This window comes from Danio rerio, chromosome 23 (assembly GCF_049306965.1).
Source record: "Danio rerio strain Tuebingen ecotype United States chromosome 23, GRCz12tu, whole genome shotgun sequence".
Taxonomy (NCBI): Eukaryota; Metazoa; Chordata; class Actinopteri; order Cypriniformes; family Danionidae; genus Danio; species Danio rerio.
In genome coordinates this window covers 23,301,999-23,326,518 of record NC_133198.1, presented here as the reverse complement: position 1 = coordinate 23,326,518, position 24,520 = coordinate 23,301,999, and the positions used below count along the sequence as shown (strand labels likewise).

The 24,520-nt window shown below is 34.5% G+C and overlaps 1 protein-coding gene across 1 annotated transcript; it reads right to left on the bottom strand.

The window, feature by feature from the left end:
• Nucleotides 1-1,191: 1,191 nt before the first annotated feature.
• Nucleotides 1,192-13,662, bottom strand: tnnc2.1 (troponin C2, fast skeletal type, tandem duplicate 1). Its single transcript, XM_001339095.6, has 6 exons — nt 13,577-13,662; nt 6,092-6,146; nt 5,824-5,967; nt 4,788-4,902; nt 2,016-2,152; nt 1,192-1,688 (listed from the first exon to the last, which is right to left on the bottom strand). The coding sequence occupies exons 1-6, from the start codon at nt 13,577-13,579 to the stop codon at nt 1,657-1,659; spliced, it is 486 nt and encodes a 161-aa protein (XP_001339131.1). The 5' UTR covers nt 13,580-13,662; the 3' UTR covers nt 1,192-1,656.
• Nucleotides 13,663-24,520: the final 10,858 nt, after the last annotated feature.

The following is a 24,520-nucleotide window of genomic DNA, read 5'->3' as shown; positions in this document are numbered from 1 at the left end:
ACTGTAAATAAAATACTGGTTGCCTTAACATTTTAAGCGTAAGCAAATTAACCATATGAGTCTATTGAACTTATATAATGTTAAACTGACTTAAAACAGCTTGCTTATAAAATTAAGTTAGAACATGATTAACTTAGTTTAATAAGTTACGATAAACTAAAAACATATGCTGTCATGACTAATTGAGCATATAAATCGTACAGTGTAGTTACAGCTCCAATGAGTTTTTATACTCTTAAACATGTAACATACGTCTGTAACATAATAAATTATGTGTGTAAATATTTATATGTAATATTAATGTGTGCAGATGGAAATTGAATTTTAAAATGGTGAGAGGCGAGAGCGTTCTACACCTCTCCCATTTTAGTCAAGCCAAGAAACCCTAAACCGCCTGGGAAGGTGCTGTGTTGCAAATCTTCCCTGTGCCCTGAATAGCAGTCGGTTTAGATCTCCACCCAGAACTCAACAACACAAATGGAGACACAGGTACCCCAAATCCCAAAGAGCATAAACCCCAGTTTCCATCTAAGGCATGCACTTCCTGAGCTAGGAATCATGAGGACGTTTGAGAAGGAGGAGGTTACAGACCCTATACTTTCCAGCAGAAATGGAGTGATTTAAAAGGCGAGCAGAGAAGTTGAGAAATCATTGCATCTACAGAAGTGGCATGAGATTACACCTCCAACAGTACTGTATGACCTGAAGGATCAACTGGCGTTTCCCGCAGTAAGAAGAAAACCTGAGGGAAATCTGACCTTTTGCCTCTAACCTCAACTTATATAACTAGCATACTACAGGCAATGGTCTTTGGGATTTAAAATTGATCTTTTTCATGACCTTTCTTGACCTTCCTTCTAAAGTATGAAAAGAAGAGACCAAGGCAAATTCAAACGACAACACTACGGATCTGCTGGACGCTCAAAGTGTTGTCTATTTTGGACCAGGGCAACTGGAAACCATGATGGCGGGCTGATCTTGTTTTTCTGATGGGGAGTAGTGAAAGTATTGGCGGGGTGTGTCAGAAGATCACATGAGTCTCAGTATTAACTTCTAGAACTGAGATATTTGGCTTCATAACAACCACTTTTAGGTTTTCTACTTTTAAAATATAAAAAAAGCGCTGAAATCACACAATACTATTTTGGATAATAAAATCAAAGCAAAATATTCCCAAAATATAGAAGCATATAGGTCAAAAGTGCCTTTTTAATCAATTTGCAAAGATACAGTTGGAAAAATAAGAGGTTTCCTATCACCATGACAACACAGCATGAAGTCTGCGTCTGAGGTAAATACTGTAGCAGGGTTATTTTAAAACAGCAAAGGGTGAGGGGACGTGGCCAGAGGGCTGGAGAATGTCTGGGGAAGAAGCAGGTGTAGTGGGGGACAGCTGAGTGAGGGGTAAGTGGTTTCCTTTTAAAAAGGTTTGGATGGTTATTTATAGGCGCCATCACAGTGCGGTCCTTGAGGAACAACGGCAAGAAGGTACCACTCATCTATAATTTCTCCTGTTCCTCAAAGCACATTGCATACTATCTCAAGCATTATCGATTTGTCTCATTGTTTTCTTTTTCTTCAAAAATCTCACTCAGATGCTCTTGAACATCTTGACTGCTTTCAGTTGCCGCTGGAGGGGATGAAATGGAATTTTTCTTACTGCACGTTCTCCATCATTTTGAGAAACTCTGCAATAAAAATGGAAAAAAGGGATGATATGTTGAACAAATTCATTTGTATGGGATAAAATATTGCACAAATTAATTTCCTTAAGCATCTCAAACATGGTATTATAATATCTGGAGGTCAGGAAAATCCCATGGACACATATGTATTTATATTTAAATATACTTTAACATTAAAAAATAAAAATGGACAAAGAACTTTAACATCTATGGAACCGTTCCAGTGCAAAAGGTCTTTAAAGAAAGGCTGAAAAATGGTTCTTTAAAAGTTTTGTCTGTTTTTTATTTTTATTTTCTGAGGGAGACACAGAAAAACTGAATAACATTTACCATCAAAGTCAATTTTTCCATCTTTGTTTGTGTCTGCATCGGCCATGAGCTCATCTATGTCTTCCTCTGCCACAGGCTCACCAGTGGCATGCAAGATATCCCCAAACTCCTCACGATCAATGAAACCATCTTGGTTCCTGTTGTAAACAAATGATATTTAATTACATTATTGTTGTTGATTTAGTTGTCAAGCTATGTCACCTGTCTTGTTATATCTAGATGTGTTTTTTTTTAAAAATAAATTGATGACCAATTACACACACATGAATCCTTATAATAATACTTACACTATCGGTCAAAAGTTTGGGGTCTTTTTTTTATTTTTATTAATTTTATCTTTTTTTTTATTGAACATTTAATTGTGAACAAAGCCCGAGATCCACCCAACAAAATATGTAAGATAAAAATAAAAGCTGCAAATATAAACTGCTTACTAACATCTGTTAATGTAGAGTTAATACTTAACAGATAAGGAATTCACTATTTGCTAATGCTTAATAAATGATTTGTAGTGTGCAGTTATTACAAAGTGTTACAGAGTTTTCTAATAATGCTGTCACAATTAGCTAAAGCGCATAAGATTATAGGTGTTGGTAACACTTTAGTTCACAAGTTACAGTATTAACAAACCATTAACAAACACTAGTAGCTTAAAAAAACTACTAATTAGCTGTTTATTAATAGTAGGGTAGTAGTTTGGTTTAGGTTTGGGGTAGAATTAAGGATGCAGAATACAATACTAATGAACAGTTAATATCTTAATGATATGCAGGTAATAAGCCAGTAGTTAATAGCATGAATGGTGACCTAAACTTAAGGATTACCAAGGTGTTAAGACAAAAAAAAAAAAAAAACAAGATTATCAATAAAGCTTAATTCAAAGGAGTATTTTGCTATTTAAAATCTAAAATAAAGCAGTTATTGCAAAATTAATCAGTCTCTATTATGCATATGCATTATTTATTTTTCTATTCTTCCGTAGACCTAGGAGGTATATTACAGTGAGGAAAAACATTTGATTGAAAAAGTCCCTTTAATAAAGCAAATCATTGTTTTTATTTTTCTTGGAAAGCCAAATGGACTGTGTGGATGTGCAATAGCTGGATGTCAAGGACTTCAATAAAGAATACTATTCATTAACATGCTCATTCAAAACATTTCTAAGCTAGTTTAAAGAGCTTTATTCATAAAAATAAACTCTTAAGCTGGTAGATTTAGCAGCACAAGTAATTGACTGGATTCATGTTTGAAAAGATTATTAACCTAAATGGATGCATTGATTTTTTTTCTCTGCGCATAAAGCTAAAATAAAGAAAATACTGAAAAGCACATTTTGTTTTTGCTAATTAATTTAAAGGAAGTGTGTCCAGGTGGCGCAGTAGGTAGCATGATCGCCTTACAGCTAGAAGGTTGTTGGTTCGAGCCCCAGCTGGATCTGTGTGGAGTTTGCATGTTCTTCCTGTGTTCATGTGGGTTTCCTCTGGGTGCTTTGGTTTCCCCCATAGTCCAAAGACATGCGGTACAGGTGAATTGAGTAAGCTAAATTGGCCATAGTGTATGTGTGTGAATGCAAGTGTGTATTGGTGTTTCCCAGTGTTGGGTTGTAGCTGGAAGGGCATCAGCTGCGTAAAACATATGCTGGATAAGTTGGCAGTTCATTCCTCATAAAGGGACTAAGCCGAAAAGAAATTGAATGAATAAATTTGAAGGAATTTAATTTAACACTACTTAAATTTCATTCGGTTATGAATAAGATGAAACAAATGATTCATTCATTATTTTCAGGTAAACATGACAAAATTTAATAAAATAACTATATTCTGCATCACATGAAAGTACTGTTAGATTTACACTTCTATAATAAATGTCGTCAAATAATAAAGTCTTCTTGCAGTCACTAATTGCATTCCCTTAAACTCATCATTGATAAAACTACATATTTTTTAAAAAATCCAATGAAAATAATTTCTTCATGCATTAAGATGTCTTGATTGTAACTCTATGCTCTGTAATCAAGAAGTATATGTGGAATAAGCAAACTATTCCAATCTTTTGCTTTGTTAACGGAAGTAAATGCTGCAATAAATGTTACATAATGGCACAGTGGATTCTTTGATTAATATTTATTGCTATGTCAATTCCATGAACAGAATTATCCAATTTCTGAATATGTTATACAGTCTAGATAGTATGCAAAAAATGTTCCCTTTATGACCAGTCACTCATCTGAATTCACAATGAACATATTCCATTGTAATGTTATACAGCTAATGCTATATGTAGTGCCCTGCAATGCACAGTGAACATGATTTCCGCCTACTTTCATCTAAAGTCATGCTTTTCATAGTTAACAGACACATTGTAATGCAAGATGTCATGTTTGATATAGAGATCTTATTTAATTACTTATTTCCATGTCTCATTGATGGTCGCTGTTAAACCACCAGTGGTCTCAAACTTAATTCCTGGAGGGCTGCAGCTCAGTTTAGCTCCAACCACCTATAACTCACACCTACGTAATAGTCTCTAGTAGTCTTGAACACCTTGACTAGATGGTTTAGCTGTGTTTGATAGGGGTTGGAGCAAAACTGTGCAGAGCTGCGGCCCTCCAGGAATCCAGTTCGAGACCTACTATGACCTAGACAGACCAGCATAAATATTCTAATTTCTGGTGATTTCTATTCCTTTCTATTTTAAATTTAAGAGGCAAATCCAGTAACCTTTCCTCCCACTGCTGTTCCGTTTTGTTTGGTGTCGATATTAGTGACTTACTTGTCAAATATACGGAAACATTCAGAAAGCTCCTCTTCGCTCTTTCCAGCTTGGTCTTCTTTCAGCTGCTGCACCATCATGACCAGGAACTCCTCAAAGTCGATAGTCCCGCTGCCTGAGTATGCAAAACAGAGGCGTACAGGAGGAGGATAAAAGCAATATTCTTTGAAACATCCGATAAGTTTTAGATCTCTTCGCCAATTTTATATTGAGTATATTAAAACTAATATACCAAATGTACAGATTATGGATTTTGTAAAGTCATTGCATAATAGTGTGGCTAATCTCTACCTCTACAGAAGAATATTCAACATCAGCCTGGAGGCTTCCTATAGTTGGCGGAAAAGTAGAGGTAGTTTTGTACGATAAAGATGGGTGTCATCACATTGCATTATAACTGAATATTTAACTTCTTAAAAATATTACAGAGAGGTGGAAGCCCAATTTGAAATAAAAGGCACCCAAAACTGAGCCCTAAGGAACTCTAGTAGTGATATTCAAATGATGTGAACTTCTTCAATCCTTCTTTACTTCTATACGTCTTTTTACAATGTAGATTGTGTCAAAGCAGCAACAGTACACATGGAGTACAGCTTGTTAAATAAGATTGGAGTAGGCTATAATCAGCACATACACCAAGAGATGAAGACAGCACTGTTCAGTGCCAAGTTGGATAATAACGCAGGTGTTGCATTGCCTTCCTCCTGATCCAGAGTTCATAGTGACAGACACCTGCATTGATCTTACTTTGTGTATATCAGAAGAAAGAAACTCATACAGGTTTGGAACAAATAAATAGTACACAAGTTGAGTGAACTTTCCTTTTAACTTCAGAGTCGGCCTTTACTACGGAGTCTACAATCCGCCGCATAAACGTGTGTTCTAATGAGAGTCGTCAAAACCAGAAAGAGAATCTTCAAAATTATGATTTTTTAATGTAGAAATCTCCACAACATCATAAATCTCTAGAAAATTCTAAATAAAAAAGGCAGACCATGACTCCTTTACTTAACTTCTGGGATGCAACCAGACTTACCATCTTCATCCACTTCTTCAATGATTGCGTCCAGCTCCTCTCTGCTTGGATTCTGACCCAGCATCCTCATGACGGTACCCAACTCCTTGGTGCTGATATCACCGCCACCATCAGTGTCGAACATGTCGAAGGCAGCCTTGAACTCTTCCAGTTGGAATGACAAAGAATAATTTAAAACAAGTCATGAAAAGCTACGTCTTCAAGGTTTTTACATTAACAATTTAACACAGAATGCAAAGTAGTGTGAATCATGAGTTCATACACTCACCAGCGATCATTTCCTCACTCAGGAATGAGCGAGCGTCATTCTGGGCATCAGTGGGCTAATGAGAAAAACAGATTGTGATACAATAAAAACCTCATGTGACATTTAGCCTGGAGCAGGGCAATGGTCATTGGATTAAAACAAATAATAAAAGTCTTTACAGAGATTTCATGACAAAAAAAGCAGATGAAGGAATATCTACAGCATGTTTACATTTGTTTTATTAATGATCTATTGACAACAAAAAAACATTGAAGAGTACATGGCCACACTAAAAATTACTCTAAAATTTACAGGATTACTGGCAATTTTGGTTCTACAGCACAATTGTAATTATTAATTTACAGTGGGCTTGTAAATTTTACAGTATTGCATGATGATTTTTACGGTATTACTGGCAACACACTGTACATTATACTTTACACTTACAATATACTTTACAATCACACTATAAATTATTAACAATTTCAAGTGTGCTGGGGTTTTACAGCACAATTGTTATTGTTAATTTAAAGTGCACTTGTACAATTTACAAAATTGCCAGTAATACTGTACATTTTGTCAAATAAATTTTATTGAAAACTGATTCAGAAAGAAAAGAATTCTCTGTTTCAAATATTTTGTCCACATATAAAATAGGCAAAGCAAATAAAAAGTAAACAAAAGGTAAAACAATATGAAAATCATAATTGTAACGTGAAGCAGTCGCTGACAAAGGAGTGCGAATCCAAACGCAGGTTTATTGAATAGAAAATGGTCAGGCAAGCAACAGTCAACACAGGAGCAAACAGATGTATAAGGGCAATCCCGAGTTGTGGTCAATAAACATGCAGATGGTCAAAAAGGCAGGCAGCAGACCGGAATAAACTAACAAAACAAAGCAAGGTTTAAACACGGAAGGCAAGGAAAACACGTCGTAATGTTCACAGTATAGCAAGACTCAGCACAGCCTGTGTGTTAGTGTGCTGTATAGTCCAGCTAATCAGTCTTTAAGCAGCTTCAGCTGTGTGAGTTATCAATGAGCCAGGATTAGGAACCAGTGTGTGTGCAGTGCATGACTGGTACTTGTAGTCCATATAATGGCAGATTTCGTCACCTTGGAATTATAAGGTTCTATCTGCATTCTGAAAGATTTTCAGATATTGAGCCTTAAAGATTTTGCATTCCAGAAAGAAAACAGTATGTGTAACATTTGATTTTTTAAAATAAAAAATCTTAAAATGTAAACATTCATAAAAACATCCCATAATGTAAATAAGTTGTCATTTAAAAAGAATACGTAAATAACTCTAATAATTGTAACCAAATGTCAATATAGAACCTTATAATTCTAAGGTGATGATTTGTAGTTATAAGCGATACTGTGTGTTTGACAGCGATCTGCACAGGCTGGATTGTTGGTGATTGTGACAATAATAATAAATAAATAAAAAAAACAACCACGTAACAAGCCAACTTGTTTACAAAGACCTGTTTGAACGACAGTATGATGACAAAGCATATTAAAACATTACAGAAATTATGCATTATTCAACAAGGTTTTTTAGGGTAACAGATAAAAGAATGCCAAATTTTGTCAAATTGTTCGAGTTTTCTTTTCAAATAATATCTAATTCGCTCCATATGTAACATAGAGGTAATTTATCTACGACGGTTTACATGTAGGGGATTCCTTTTTTTCCAAAACAGTAGCAGTAGCTTCTTGGCAGTAGTTAAACAGTATAAGAGCGATTTATGTTGACAACAAATGCGATTGATCCTAGACTTAATAATATTGAATCTGGTCGTAACTGCAACTTCAACTTCAACATATCAGACTTCAACATATCAGAAAGCACTTCAAAAATTCCATTCCAATAATTCTTTATCTTATAACAAAAAATAAAGCTGTGATATAGATCTGCATTTGATGAATTACATTTGTCGCAAACAGGTGAAATATTTTGGAAGATTATATGTAATTTTTCTTCGAATAATGTAACCTATGAATTATTTTAAACTGAATAAGACAATGTCTAGAATTTTTATGTTATTTTAACTTTTCCACAGTTTTTTTTCAGTTAATCAAAGTTTAGCTTCATAATTTATGTCAAATTGACTAATGTTAGTTTAGATTACTGGAAAAGTTCATTTGATTTAACTAAAAATATATGGCAGCAAGATTTTTTCAGTGTCGAGAACTCCGTGATTGAATATTGAAACTGACAGCTCTGCATCACAAAGGAAGCCATGTTAGGAATTTAACATCATCATATTTAATGTGTTTTCATTGAAGCTGTTAAAGAGGAGTTATGAATGCTGACACTATTCACACAATGATTTAGACACCAGTGCTGCCATTATAAACGCATGAGAATGTGACAGTATCAAATCAGTTGATTTATCTAATGATAACATGTTCTCTCATGTCACAGTTCAGATTATATATAAAATGTATATTATAATAACTATTACTCAGGCAGAATAAATAAGACAGATGAGTTCCTAGTATTGAATTCCATGAATATGAAGTTCATTCCATATTATGAAATCATATTTAATGTGTAGATTTTGAAGAGCTCCACACACTATTATGAAGGATTCAAAAGAGGAAAAAAGCCAAAGATACCTTTCAGGCAACAGTTTTAAATGAATAACGTATTTGAAAAAAACATTTCAATGACCTTAAGAACCTTTTTTTACTTAAAAATGTGTGGCTTAATTTTTCAGTGTGTACATTGTGAGCCACTAGCTTTGAATGTTATGACTCGATTAAATGGGCGTTATCAGTGGTTATCAGCTATATATGGGCCAGTAGGAGCCTTTTGTGCCTAGAAGTGCATCAGAAGCCCATTATCATCCATCCACATGGTCTAACAGAGAAGACTCAGGATCCAAATCTGTTTTTACATTTCTGTGACAATTGGGTTTAGGGTTGGGGTAGACGTTAATAAAATACAATTAATGGGAAATTTAATAAATAATATGAACAATTATCATTAACTTAATGGTCGCAGCCGTATGTGATGTATAGCTGATTAACCATGTGGATGGAAAAGCCTTCTGAGTTTACTAATAGGTGCAGAAGGCCCCTATTGGCCAATATCTATCAGCTGATGACCCTTGATAGCGGTCATTCAATCGAGTGATAACATTTGAATCGGCTAACAAAGCAAACATCATTACTGGCAAACATCATCTCATTGAGAGCCCATGGCTGAAAGTGACATTAATACAGTGCTTAGCATAAATGAGGTCACCCCATTTTAGTGTGAAAAAACTAATATCTTTATCCATTTCTCAATATAGGAAATGCATTTGGGCACATTTAAACAAAGCAGATTTATTAAACAAACATATTTATTTAAATTAAATTTTAATCACCGAACATATTTACACAATTGAAAGATAATACAATTAAATTCAAGCTAAAAATTGCAAAAGAAAATTACAACCTAGAAATTTTTTTTCACTTCTCTTGATTTTTCCTCTTTTTTAAATTTGTATTTAATATTTGTAAATTTGTATTTAATATTTTTCTATAACATATACATCTGGGTTTACTAGTTTTTAGACCTTTATCATAGGTTATTCTGTTAGATAAGCTCCAGATTTGAGTTCAGTACTGACTAATCTACTGGATATGCACAAATATAATATTGTATAGCTTTCTATTAAATATTTGAATTTAAAAGATAGATTTGTGATGGGTTGTACCTATATATGCTGAGCCTTGTACAAATATGATGGATTTCTGATAAAAAATGTATTGGAGATTGTGGAATTCCTTGTGAGAAAACAGAAACGACATGGAAATCCGCAATAAAAAGCTGAGACAATTAACTCAATGCTTTACATACAGGACCTACGAAAGCGAAATGTCATAGCAAACACCTCCTACACAACACATTTTTTTTTTTTACAACTGAAAGAAATCCTTGGCATTGTGTCTGAAGTCTCACTCTTTTTTTGGATCCCTAATTGTTCCCCATTGTGCTGAATTCATCATTAATTAGTGAGTAAAGAAGAAATCAAAAGGTGTGACCAGAAAACACACTGTGCTTCTGGTCATTCTTCTTTTTTGAGAAGCACTATTCAGGACCAAAATATTATTTAGCCCTCATTAAACCCATTTACTAATCTGGTGGATTGAAAAAAAAAAAAAACATGACAACGAGCACGTGCAGAACATTTTTTAAATCAATCATGAAGCTCTGTCCAAGCTGGTCACAGCAGGCTCCATTTTCACTGCTTTTATTTGTATGACCTGTATCTCCTGCTTAAACCATGTTATTACTTTCATTTAGTACACTGCAGTAAGCACATTATCAGCAAGTGTTTCCATTTATAAGAGAAAAACCTGTTGTGTTTGACCATCACCTGACACGTTACTCAGAATTCATTCATTCATTCATTTCCTTTTTTGGTTTAGTCCATTTATTAATCTGGGGTCGCCACAGCAGAATGAACCGCCAATTTATCCAGCACACGTATTACACAGCGAATGCCCTTCCAGCTGCAACCCATCTCTGGGAAACATCCACACACACTCGTACCCTATGGACAATTAAGCCAACCCAATTCACCTGTACTGCATGTCTTTGGACTGTGGAAGAAACCGGAGCACCCATAGGAAACCCACGCAAACACAGGGAGAACAAGCAAACTCCACACAGAAATGCCAACTTACCCAGTCGAGGTTCGAACCAGTGACCTTCTTGCTGTGAGGTGACAGCATTAGCTGCGCCACTGCCAATTTATTCATTCATTCATTTTCCTTTGGCTTAATTTCTTTTTTTATCAGGGATCACCACAGTGGAATGAACCACCAACTATTCCAGCTTATGTTATTTACATAGCGGATGCTCTTCCAGCCACAACCTAGTACTGAGAAACACCCACACTTTCGCATTCACATTCATACTCATACACTACGGCCAATATAGCTTATTCAATTCACTTATCGCATATCTTTGGAGAAAATGCAAACTCAACACAGAAATGACAACTGGCCCAGATGGCACTTGAACCAGCGACCTTCTTGCTGTGATATGACAGTGCTAATCACTGAGCCACTGTGCCGCCCACTCAGAATTTGATTCAAGAAAATATTCTTATATTGGCAGTGGTGTACAGTATTTTTACTTCATTAATGTGCAAATGTACATTTTCCATGATATAAGTTGTAGTTTTAGGTTAGGAGACTAATGGTGCCCTTACCCCTCTACAGTTCATAAACGTTATGGAGTAAAAAATTATATTAAACAGGAGAAATTATCACCTACTCAGGGACAGAATAACAGTGATACATGAACGGGCTGATACTTTTCAGTAGTTGCAACCCATATTAAACACACCTGCCTGTAATTATCAAGCGGCATTCAGGTCCTAAATAATTGGTTCAGGTGTGTTTGATCAGGGTAGGACCTAAACTCTGCAGGAAGGTAGATCTCCAGGAACAGGGTTGAGCACCCTTACATAATTCTTTCATAAATCTCAGATTCAAATGGTCCAGTCAGATTAAGTCAGCTGATTAAGAACACTTTGTCATGTCCGTATTTTTGTACCGTAATCTAAATTTGATAAAATTTCTTTAAAATCTGAACAATATTAAAATCCTCTATGTAAATTAACCATGTTTACGCACAAACACACACAGGTTTCATTTTATGAATTGTGAGGATATATAGGCTTCCATTGTTTTAATACTTTAAACCAGTGGTCACCAAACTTGTTCCTGGAGGGCCGGTGTCCTGCAGATTTTAGCTCCAACCCTAATCAAACACACCTGAACAAGCTAATCAAGGTCTTACTAGGTATACTTGAAACATCCAGGCAGGTGTGTTGAGGCAAGTTGGAGCTAAACCCTGCAGGGACACCGGCCCTCCAGGACCAGGATTGGTGACCCCTGCTTTAAACAGTAAATATTTTCTATTATTTTCTGTAGACAGATTTTTTTAGTTCAACCATATGTTCAATCAAATTTCCAAAACTATCATTGATTTTGATAAGGGATACTTGTTTACAAAATTCTAATATCATATTTCACATTTATTTTAAGTACAGGTTTTTGCCCAAAGACACTTATGTACATTGTCCACACTACAGATCCGAAAGATGCAACCTTCCTCCAAGTTCACAAAGGAATTGCTTGTCTGAAAGTTTACCTGAGTAATTTTGGTAATTTTACAGTCCTTTACCACGATTGCTGTATAAAATGGGCTATAAATAATCTCCCCTACACGTTCATGCTCACAAAGAATAAGAAAACGACACTGCAAATGTCAAAGGAGCATGACAGTCTGAGCACTGTAATCAAACCCTATGTGTTCGCTCTCTTTGATGATGTGGATTACCACATCTAACTGGAGACCGCAAACCATCAAACATGACTGAAGGGCAGAAGAGAGGTCATTTGTCAATTACTTGTTGCAGGCAATATTTAACATTAGTGTTTATTTCTTTAATGTGACCCTGCACCATAAAACCATAATAGTCAATTTTTGAAATTGAGATTTAAACTTCATCTAAAAGCTTATCTAAATAAGTTTTAAATCTTGTATGGTTTGTTTAAATAAAATATTGAGAAAGTTTGCCTTTAATGTTAAGACTTAAGCTCCTTGTAATGTCCATAACTAATAAAAATTCAGATTTTGATATATTTGTGATAAGAAATTTACAAAATGTGATCATGCACTGAAAAAATTTTAAGATGATTCCTTGGATTTACATTTTTTAAGTTAATTGGTTGTAAACTATTTATTTGGAGTGAATTTACACAAACAAATTAAATTGAACATTACTAAATGTAATTTGTTTGTTTAAATTCAACACATAAATTGCAACAATTTTGCAGATTTCATTTTTTTTTAGTGTGTAACATGATCTTTGCTTAATATTCTAATGATTTTTGACAGAAGAGAAGTTTATATTATTGACCCAAAACTGTATTTTGGATAGTGGCGAAAGTATATTCATTTAGGGTCACGTCAGATCTGACAGCTGTACTGAAAAAGTGTTGAAGCAAATTACTGCAATTTACTGTAAAAAGCTGCAAATTTACTGCAAAAGCAATTTATGACTACCATTATCAATAATGGCAGAGAAATCACAGCAAAAATATACATGTAAGCATAACTGCACACTTAAAGGAAAAAGCTAAGCAAAACAAGGCCTTCTAAAGTACTAATGCTTACAGTTGTAAACTGTAAAAAACGGATAAAACTTTTTTAATGTATACCTAAACTGTTGTCAAATTGTAGAAAATTGTAGAAGAATTCTAACGCAAAAGCCTAAGTTTAGTCATTTCACTTTCATTTTAGAAGAAAGTTTGAGAAGCCACTTTTGCATCTAAACTCCTCACTTGTTTGAGAATAAAAATAAAACCTGCACATTTACTCTTCAAAGTTCTTTTAGAAATGTTCCGGTCATAAGCATGCATCCATATTGAGCAATCATAAAAAAATCAGATAATAATTGTAGTGTCTTTTCCATGTATAGAAATCTTACCATTCTGACAGCTTGTTAGTGAGCTCAATATCTGAAAACAATAACAGTCCTCAGTGCGACAGCCTTCCCCCTGAATGTCCGCAGATGGGCAAACATCATCAGCCTCCCCTAATAAGACCTCATATTACTCTCACCTTTCTAGAAAATGGACAGGATTGGACAAGAAAAGCCAGACAGTGAATGTGTCAGCCAATGTCCACGCAGCCTTAAAAAAACAGGCTCCACCTTCCTGCTTCATCCCTTTCTAATCCATCCACCACTATGTGTCCTCCATTAGCCCATATTTAGATGAAGGTTGAACAAGTGTTCTCAATGACATTTCCCTGGCAAAAAAAAAAAAAATACAATATAAAGAAAATAAATAAGGTATGCAATGATATAAACAGCTCCCAGAAACAGATGTATGCTACATGGGGGTAAGATTTGTGCCCTCACCCCACATGCCAGTATTTTTTCACCTTATCTTTCAGATCTTCCATCCATCAGTCTTTTTGGCTGTGTATCCCAGCAATGCTGTCCGGTTCACATGGATCTGCAAAACACTGACACATATTAAGAAACAGTGAGTCACAACAAGACAATGAGATGTGGCATGTGTGCCATGTAAAGTATTGTATCACCCTGAAGGGGTTTATTACTTTGCTACTCACCCATCACACAAGTATTTTAACATTAAATATTGATTTGAATGAAAAGCAGTTCATTATTTTACCTGTAAATTAATTATCTTAAAGCTAAGTTAAAAAACTGCATAGCATTCGGCCTAGCAACAACACTGTAAAAAATTATATGATTACTGACAGTCATGATAACATGTTTTTGAGTTGTGCGGTTTTGAGAAATAATTGTGCTTCTAGAATTATTTAAAGTCATACATGAGCCAAATTAAGGTTTTAAGTAAAAGTATTGTAATTTAAATCGAAATGACTGGGCATAAGTTGAAATGACTTAATTTGAAACTTGTTGTGTTTATTTTTCTTTTAACAAAGCAAAATCAATTCTAAAATCCCATTAATTATTTATAGTGCCTTAGTGTCCAACCAGTGACAATATGCAGCTGCACTGCTATGAGTGTGATATTGTGTTTATACAACAGTTCGACATCATAATCGTATATATTAAAAAGAAATCAAACATGGAGAGTCTAAAAATCCTTTTTAATGAGGAACTACTTTTTTCTGCCATTCATTCACATCTGCAGCTGACGTCAGAACAGCATAAACTGTTAGTACTTACCATCGTCACTTTAGAGCTATAGTATTTGAATGATTCTCTAGCGTAATATTTAAAATAATGACAAAACAGCTGATTTTGCTCACATTTTAAGATTATAAGGAAATGTCATTATGAAATGTCATCAGTCTACAGAGATTTCCCATTATTTCTCTGTTGCAATCGGGATATCACAATAATTAACACAGAAAACGCCAAAGATTATCAGATTACTGTTGTGTTTGCGATAAGGAAAAACGCTAAACCTATGCAGACATTTCTTCTTTCTTTCTGTTTACTTAACTAGTCTGCAGTAATGAAAACATGAGAATCATTGGAAACAAACAGACGGCCAACACAAAATACATACATTCCTGATATGTGAGTCCCATCTTACAGTCAACACACAACAATTACTATTGTAAAAATACAGCACTACAACATAAAAAGAGAGACCAACTTAGAAAATCACTTAATAATGATTTGATTAGTTGTAGTTAAAATTACGCTGAGATTTTCTCCTCTAAGAGCTTATTATGTAGTTTCTGTTACCATCTTGTGGATGGAAAACGTCAATCGTTTTTGCTGTTTAGTATGACAGGCTAAATGAAAACGTGCTTCAGAGTGCTCTTGATCTCAGACTGGGGCGATGGTTCATCTTCCAGCAGGACAATGACCCTAAGCAACCGCTAAAATATCAATGGAGTGGCTTCACAACAACTCGTTGAACATCCTTGAGTGGCCCAGCCAGAGTCCAAACCTTAATTCTATTGAACATCTCTGGAGACATCTGAAAATTTCTGTACACCTATCCAAACTGAGAGAGTTCCAAAATCGTTTTTTTTTACATTGTCATTATGAGGGATTGTGTGTAAAATGCTGAGGAAATAAATGAATTTAATAAATTTTAGAATAAGACTGAAACATAAAAAAATGTGGAAAAAGTCAAGCGCTATGAATGCTTTCCGGATACACTGTATATACATGTTGCTAGACATTTTATACAGCACACATGACAATCGCAAGATGCTTTGTATTTAATTTTATAAGAAGCAGTTTTATCTTTCTGTCCGTTTTATAAGGAAATTAACAATAAATGCTGTTGTGATTAGCTTGGATGAAGGTACAAATAAATGCACTTTAATATAAAAGGAAAATGGACATCCCACGTCTCATAGATTTACTCAATTAGGTTTTCAGCAAAGACATCATTCAAATAGTTTGTAAATAATATATCTATGTTTCTGTTCTGCTTTTGCCTGTGCTCCCTAGCTATTCTTCTTAATTGTTATTCAGTGCACATTGGATTCTGTCCTCCCTGATTCAGTTGTGTTTCTTCTCAAGTCCTTTGTTTGATAAAGCTTGCATTCATGTCTATACCATGACTTCTTTGCTGATTTAAATAAGATCTTGAAGTTTCTAATCTTTACTCTACAACTGTACATGACAATTGTATGTTTACTTTTTTGAAGTCACAAACAAACTTCATTTTTGTTTTTATTATCACCTGAAACTGAAGTTCCTTCACTTGACATATGAGAAGCAAGATAATGGCCGTTGTATTTGTATAAAAAGACAGAACAGAACAGGTGCGTCTGAAGTATTGTATTTAGAAATATGACAGTACAGTTGTTGAAAAAAGACCTTGAGCTTATTAAAATGTTTTACAAATCCCACATCCAAATGAGACACTTCGAGTTCTATATACTTTCTTAGACAGAGCACAGTTCATCCCTTATACACAGTAGATCTACATCCTCAGGCAGTACACAAACATTTCAAATCTGCTTTAAATGGGCTGGTAAAATGGTCTTCACATTACAAGAAAAAAATAGATATTTTAAAAATAAAGAATATACCATGGCACCATTGAAAAAGTGCCTTTTGCAGCCTTTATTTTTGAATCACACTGTATATGTGGATAACACTTAACAGTACATTATTAAAATATGTAAACTAAACATTATTATATACTAATGATGAGTTAAAACATACATTAATCATGAACTAACTTTAACTACAGCATGAGTAACTAGAGTTCATGTGTGTGTATGAATAATGGCTACCTTAATTACTTGTTACATTTTTGTTTGTCAATTAACCACATTAGATTATTCTTAGTTTAACCATCATGAACTCACGACATGTTAATGTATAATTATATCATGACTTTACTTGTAGGGAACATCACCATTAACCGATTCTTAACTACTTAGCAACTCCTTATGCATATTCAACTAGTGCGTTTACAGTGAATAACAAAAGAAAAGTGTAATCAACATCAACATGAACAGTTTAAACACAGGAGTTCTTCAGTAGTGATGTGCCCCTCCAAGTAAAGTCATGACATAATTATACATGGACAGCTCATGATTTCATGTTGGTGACCTATAGCTTAACCTTTAATGTAATTTATACATTAATTAACAACATGTACTAACAAGTAATTAAGGTAGCTGTTATTTACACATTACCTCTTGCGACTCATGTTGTAGGTAGAGTTAGTTCATAATTAGCGCCCGCCTTAATTCACCATTAATTTATAAAAAGTAATGTTTAGTTTACATGTTAATACAGCATTATTCATGTACTGTTATTGTAACATGTTACCTATATTTGTTTTATTTACTAACCTATTAAAGCCTGAAAATCACTATTTTCAGACAGCATAGAAAAGAATTAGAGTTGTCCATTTGTTTCAATTGTCTCTAAACTGTCTTAAAATAAAAGGGTTTTCGCAAAAGAACATTTTGGGTCCTGTAAAGAACTTGTAAAGCAAAGTCCTGGGGTGCGTTTCCTAAAACCATCGTTCGCCAACTAAGGTCGCATGTTCCGTCATGTGCTGGATGAGTTGGCGGTTCATTTCGCTGTGGCGGCCCCAGATTAATAAGGGGACTAAGCCGAAAAGAAAATTAATGAATGATGAATGAATGAATTAGGGGTTCGGTTAAAATGTTTATTTTTTGTGATGTAATATTATGGTTTTTTTTTTGGATTTTCACTTGAAATATCTAAGCTAAATTTATAAATGAGTGTGTATGAATGTATTCATATGTATATGTGTATATAAATGATTGTATATGTATATGTAGACATATATGCGAGAGGATATCATGTGATCCGGAAGTGTACAATAAGGAGCACCTGATTGTGATGAACACTGTCTGATGAAGAGCCTGGTGGATCGATACGTTACACGCTTTGTGTCAGCTTTTTTAATTGAATAAATTTGTATTTCTGGAGCTTTGGTGTTGCCGTCTTTGATGAATATTTAATTTGCACCTTTTCAGTTTTTTTGGCTGAGCAACCAGTTAAGAGGGATGTGCGTGCTTTTGTACAATTTTTTATTGCATGTTCCATCATAACAAACATTGTTCTTTGATTTGGCATTTCCTAAATCAATTGTATCAATGAACATTCGCAAACTGTGTCGCAAACTTGTAACATTTGCAACTACACCTCTAGAGCTGTAGGTAGAAGCATAGTTCCTGGTTTTGTTCTATTTCTAGTTATCCCGCCATGCGCTATTCATTTAGAATATTCCAACATTTAAACTTAGAATGATTGAAAAAAAGTCATTACTCTTAGGTGTAATTTGTTTTCAATGTGTAATTTGTTTTAAATTTTTACAGTTCAGTTTTAGCGAAAATATTTATGCCATTTTGAACACAGCCGTGGCTCATGTGGAAAGCTATAGGTGACTATTATTTAAAAGCAGAATTTACATTACATCTCCAAAGCTTGTGAATAAAAAAATATATAGCATACAGGTAGTGCTGTCGCCTTACAGCAAGAAGGTTGCTGGTTCGAGCCTTGGCTGGGTCAGCTCACGTTTCTGTGTGGAGTTTGCATGTTCTTCCTGCGTTAGCATGGGTTTCCTTCGGGTGCTCCAGTATCCCCCACAATCCAAAGACATGCGGTACATGTGAATTAGGTAGGCTAAATTGTCCGTAGTGTATGAGTGTGTGTGAATGTTTCCCAGAGATGGGTTGCGGCTGGAAGGGCATCCGCTGCATAAAACATATGCTGGATAAGTTGGCGGTTCATTCCGCAGTGGCGACCCCAGATTAATAAAGGGAGTAAGCCGAAAAGAAAATGAATGAATAAATGGCACACATGGTTTTTTATGTATAGTAAGTTATTTATTAAGAAATGTATCTTTACAGTAGATCTATATGACATGAGCCTGTTGGTTAGAACATTTCTGCAGGGGTTTGAATGTGTCAAATTGTAAAAGTAGGCTTTTAATAAATAAATAAATATCCTACTTAATAATTATAATATTTAATATTATCAAGTAGGATTTTTATTATTTTCTTAATAAATGGCCTGCTGTAAACTACAATTATTTACTAATGATTTATATGATTTATAGATTATAAAGGTTAGCTAAGTGGTTTTATGTTTTAGTATGGAATATGAAATATTCTCAATAGTATTTGTAAAGGATCTATAGGCCCTTTGCCGTTTACATATATTTAAATTATTATGGAAAGCATGTGCATGTTTTTACCAAATCTTATATTGGATTTTATTTTAAATGCATGTGTAACGGAGGCCAGCTAGTGTGTGCTGTACAGGTAAACCTCACTCCTCTGACGTCTAAAGGTGCTCTAGCGACAGAGGCTAGAGACCATGGTCTTAAGACTCCTTGGTAGAGCAACCGACTCCCATGCAAAAGGTTGCTGGTTCAATCCCAGCTCAGAGCGGGTTGGGTGGTGTAGGACCGGCGGGGTTACACATGTGCATGTAAAACAATATTATTTGCACAAAAAAAATTATGGGGAGTGTCATTATAACTACGGTTTGGTAAACACTCGTCACTACATTGCTCATTTTCCAAACAATGCATCGTACTACACTCTCAGAAATTAAGGTACAGGAGTTGTCACTGGGACAGTACCTTTTCAAAAGATGAATTTCTGAACCCACATTAGTACCTTTAAAGGTGCATATTATTGCCCAAATTTACTTAAAAGTACCTTTGAGGTACCTTTGTGAAACCTTCAGGCACAAATATGTACCTTTTGAAAAGGTACTGCCCCAGTGACAGCTCCTGTACCTTTATTTCTGAGAGTGTATGATAGTCACGAGTTATGTGGTGGTTTGGGAAACGTACCCCTGCATAATATGAAAGCTTTAAATTCTTCATGGAACCATCAATATTAAACAAAAACTTTAAAGCATGAACACTTCTTAAAGGAACCACAGTTGAAATTATTTTAAAAGTCTGAAGAGCCTAAGAACATTTTGGCCACTGAAAATATTCCATAGATCTTTGTTTTTCTATGGAAACATCGATGCTATTAAAGCTTTCTTTTTGATTGTGTGGCCACAGATCAAACAAATAAATTCTGTCATCATTTACACCCCCTCATGTTCTCTAGACTAGTATGACTTTATTTTCATCCACTGAACACAACAAGAGAAGTTTTGCAAAGCCTGAAATCCTCTAATATAAGCATAATTTGCCCTGTTAATGATTCATAAAAAGCAATCCATAATGAAGTAGGCATGGGCCGGTATAAGATTCTGACGATATGATAACCTTTGATAAATATATCACGATTTCACTGTATCGGATTGTAGTTTCTACTCTAAATATATTCATTTTAAGTATCTGGGTAAAAATAAATCCCCATTGGAAACAATATATTTCAATTTTGGAAAGATTTTTAATATTTTGGAGCAATAAACATGTCAGGCTGTATAATTCAAATGAATCATTGACTTCTCTTGTCTTCATTAGTTTTAAAAACACAGATTTCTTTACAATTTAAAATGGCATCTTTTCTGCTGGAGATATTGTTGTCCTAAAAAAAAAAAAAATTCTTACACATTCATTGGGATTGGTATTACAGAAAATAATGGCGGTTTCAAAACTTGACTTTTCCAAACCGCGGTATACCTTGAAAATGGCTATCTTCTCATGCCTAATGAAGTCATTTGAATCCTATGTTATCATTTTGTGTATCCATTAAACACAACAAGAGAAGTTTTGCAGAGCCTGAAAGACTGTAATAATAGCATCATTTGCCCTGTTAACGATTGATTAAAAGCAGTCCATCATATAAAGAACAGGCAGAGGTTTATGTTACTGTTTAATATAGAGTGAGTAATAATTAATTGTTAATTTTCTTGTTTATTGTCTTTCTGTTTCTTTTTTTAAACATTTTTGAAGCATTTTTTTAAACAATAATGATCCAACTTTATTCTCAATTTATTTCTTTATTCTTCTGTATGTGACAGGACAAGGACTGACCTTGTCGGATTCCTAAGGCGCACCATCACTACCCTTCCGAACCTTATTAGGTTTCTCATAATAATCCTCTGACTTCTAGAGTTTCGTAGGCTTGCAAATATATCTACTCCCAAGATGAGTCTTAGCGTAGTTTGACTTGATCCCACATGCTTAACACACAGACACACACCATTGCTTATAAACACTTGTAACTCAACTTGTAGTACAGTAAAATCAAAGTAGCCATGTGTGAAGAGACAAACTTGTGTGATAGTTTCAAATAAAGGAACAGTATTGTGTTTGGGTTATAGAAAATGTTAAAAGAAATATATTAGTATAGCAACTGAATTACTAATATATTTGACCTATTCTTTTAACATTTTCTATACAGTATAGAGTAGATCAGGTGTTGTCAAAGTTTCAATACAAATGTCTAAATCTGAATTTTCATCATTGTCAATGGTCTGGAAAGTTGTTTATAACAAATCCATTTTAAAATAAATACGACCGTTTATAAATCAACCATTTACATAAAGGTAACACTTATACTGTAATAATTCACACCATTATTTACTCGCTTAATGCCTGCATTTTATTAAACTATTAACTGTTTATTAGCACTTATAAAGTATGATCTTATTATACATCCATAATCCCAATAACTAGACACCTCTTTCACCTTACTAACTATTAACAAGCAGCTAATTAATAGTGTATTGAGGTAAAACTCTTCATGATTTGTACATTAAAATAAATTGTGACCAAACTCTCACAAAAATGTGATTCAGGGTCTGGATCTGCACCAGAGTCTGGACTTAGAAAATCCCTGGAATAGACTATTAGATTTTCTCCCCTCACCCTTCCTCAACATTTTTTTTAACAGCTTAATTGGTCAAATGACTACAAAAGGTCATTGTGTGGTTATTATACTGTTATGAAGGATCCAGTATCATTAAGGTTTGCTGGAAAAACCCATTTCTTTTAATTATGGTGGAACAGATCTAAAGAAGGCTCTCAATTATCTTACAGTCCTGTCTTATTCATTCATTCATTCATTCATTCATTCATCCATTTTCTTTTCGCCTTAATCCCTTTATTAATCAGGGGTCATCACAGCGAAATGAACCGCCAACTATTCCAGCATATGTTTAAAGCAGTGGACACTCTTCCAGCTGCAACACCTATACACTCTTACATTCACACACATACACTATACGACCAATTTAGTTTATTCAATTCACCTGTACTGCATGAATTTGGACTGTGGGGAAAACTGATTTATATTATATAAAGAATTACAAATAAAAGTTCACATTTTTAAATTACTAAAACAATACTTAATAACAGTAATCCGAGTACTTGCAGTTTGTTATTTTAAACCCCTGATTACAAAAGTGTCACACAGGAAAACATAATGCCTTTAATTTAATTAAAAATAACAAGATTACAAGTTTAGTCTGCATGGCACTCTATTATGAATATGATCCCAACTCCGAAACCATTTTGGTCTTTAGCACCTGCCTTTGGTCTTACCTATTAATCAACTCTTAAGCATTTCCCCATTGCTTGATTAGACAGAACACAGGTATTTCGGTTGTATGTGATATATATATAGACAATATTTTCTCTGACTTTCCAAAATTAGCACAAACATTCCCTGAGCTCATATTTTTTTTAGATATTTGCAACTCAGAAATTCTTGAAGTACCCTCAAGCTATAGGCCTACTGTCCACTTTCTATTTCTGCTACCTCAGCCATATATTTTTTTGAAACCTGTATTCAGAGTACACAGGAACACTATTATCTGCCGCTACCATCTACCCATCCTCAAACTCAAATGCAGCAGCCCACAACAGCAGCCTTAAGTACAATAAGTGTGCAGGGCTGCTTCTGAGGTTAGATACACAGTAGTGATGGGAAGTTTGGATATTTAACGTGGATGTTTGGACTCAACATGGCAAAATTATGTAGTCAGCAATAGTAATTTCATTCAGTTAAAACATCACCATGATCTGAAAAATGTCTTAAAGTAAGGTTTTGCAGCCTAACTGAAGCATGATTTACTTATTTGAATTCCATTATGTTTTTCTGTTATGAAATAAACATACATTTTCCTCCAAATCCTCTCATTTAATCCCTCGGTTTACCTGCACTGCAGTTGTTCAAGTTTAGTTCAGCAGGCTGTCATGTATTGTTTGTGTTCGGTTAACTGAATCACGCATGTGAAGTATTATTGGTTCACCGCTTCTCAAATTTGATCTCAGAGTAACATTACTGTTCTAATAACTGAATAAGAGTATATATTGGATTATTTAGAGTCGGAGGGGGGTATTAGGCTTATTAAAAAGTAAGTAGTTTGTGGCTAAGTGCTTACAGGAGATGCAAATCGTTTCAAATGATTCAGTTTGATTTGGTGAACTAGTTCAACCGGTTCACTTAGAAGATCACGATCGCGATACAGAAATAAAACCCATTATTGGGTACAAATGTGTTGAAGTAATAGTTTTAAGTATATTTAATGCTTTCACTATGCTGCTGTCATGTCTACTCATTATTTTTGTCGCGGGAGCAACAGCGAAGATGACTGAAGGAGAGCCGATTCGATCCAATTGCAACAGGACTACAGACTCTGAGGTGCAGTACGGTCAAACACCTGCAGTGCGGAGTAAATAGATTTTACTTCTAAAAGGCTTACAATAAGATTATGTACTAAATACATTTACAAAAATGAAAACGAAAGAGGTTATTGCTATAATTTTAGTTTTGTATGTACCAATACAGTTTCAGTTAATTCTGTTTGTTTTTAAACTCTCGTTTTTATTTTTGTTTCAGTAAACGACAATTATTTTAAATTTTAGTTTTCGTACTTTTGTTCGTTTTTGTTAACTATAATAACCATGTCACACACCAATCCCAGCTGAAGCTGTTCAGGACTAATTACACAACTCTCACACACACATCCTGGCTGAGTCTTGTCTCCAGTGAGGATTATTCTACCCATGTGTTTGACCCTTTACTATTGTATTGTTAATGTGCGTTTTGTTGCCTGCCTAGATCTTTCCCCTGTTTTATTGATTACGCTTGGGAATATTAACCTGCTACCATCTGTCTATGACTAAACCTGGCCTGTATGACCATTCTTGGGTTTACAATAAAAATAGAAAAAACTTTTTCTGAGACCTTCTCTCATGACTTCTACAGACTGTCAATCTAGGCTGTGGGGTTTTCAATTGAAAAGTGATTTTATTGTATAGTAATAAATTACATCACAGTATGTATCTGTAGATCATGTTTATATATTTTTTTGTTTGTTGATGAACATATGTACACTGTATGAATGATCCAACATAATTGTCATAACCTGTACTATTTATTTATTTATTTGTTGTTTGTGTGTGTGTGTGTGTGTGTGTGTGTGTGTGTGTGTGTGTGTGTGTGTGTTTGTTTGTTTGTGTGTGTGTGTGTGTGTGTGTGTGTGTGTGTGTGTGTG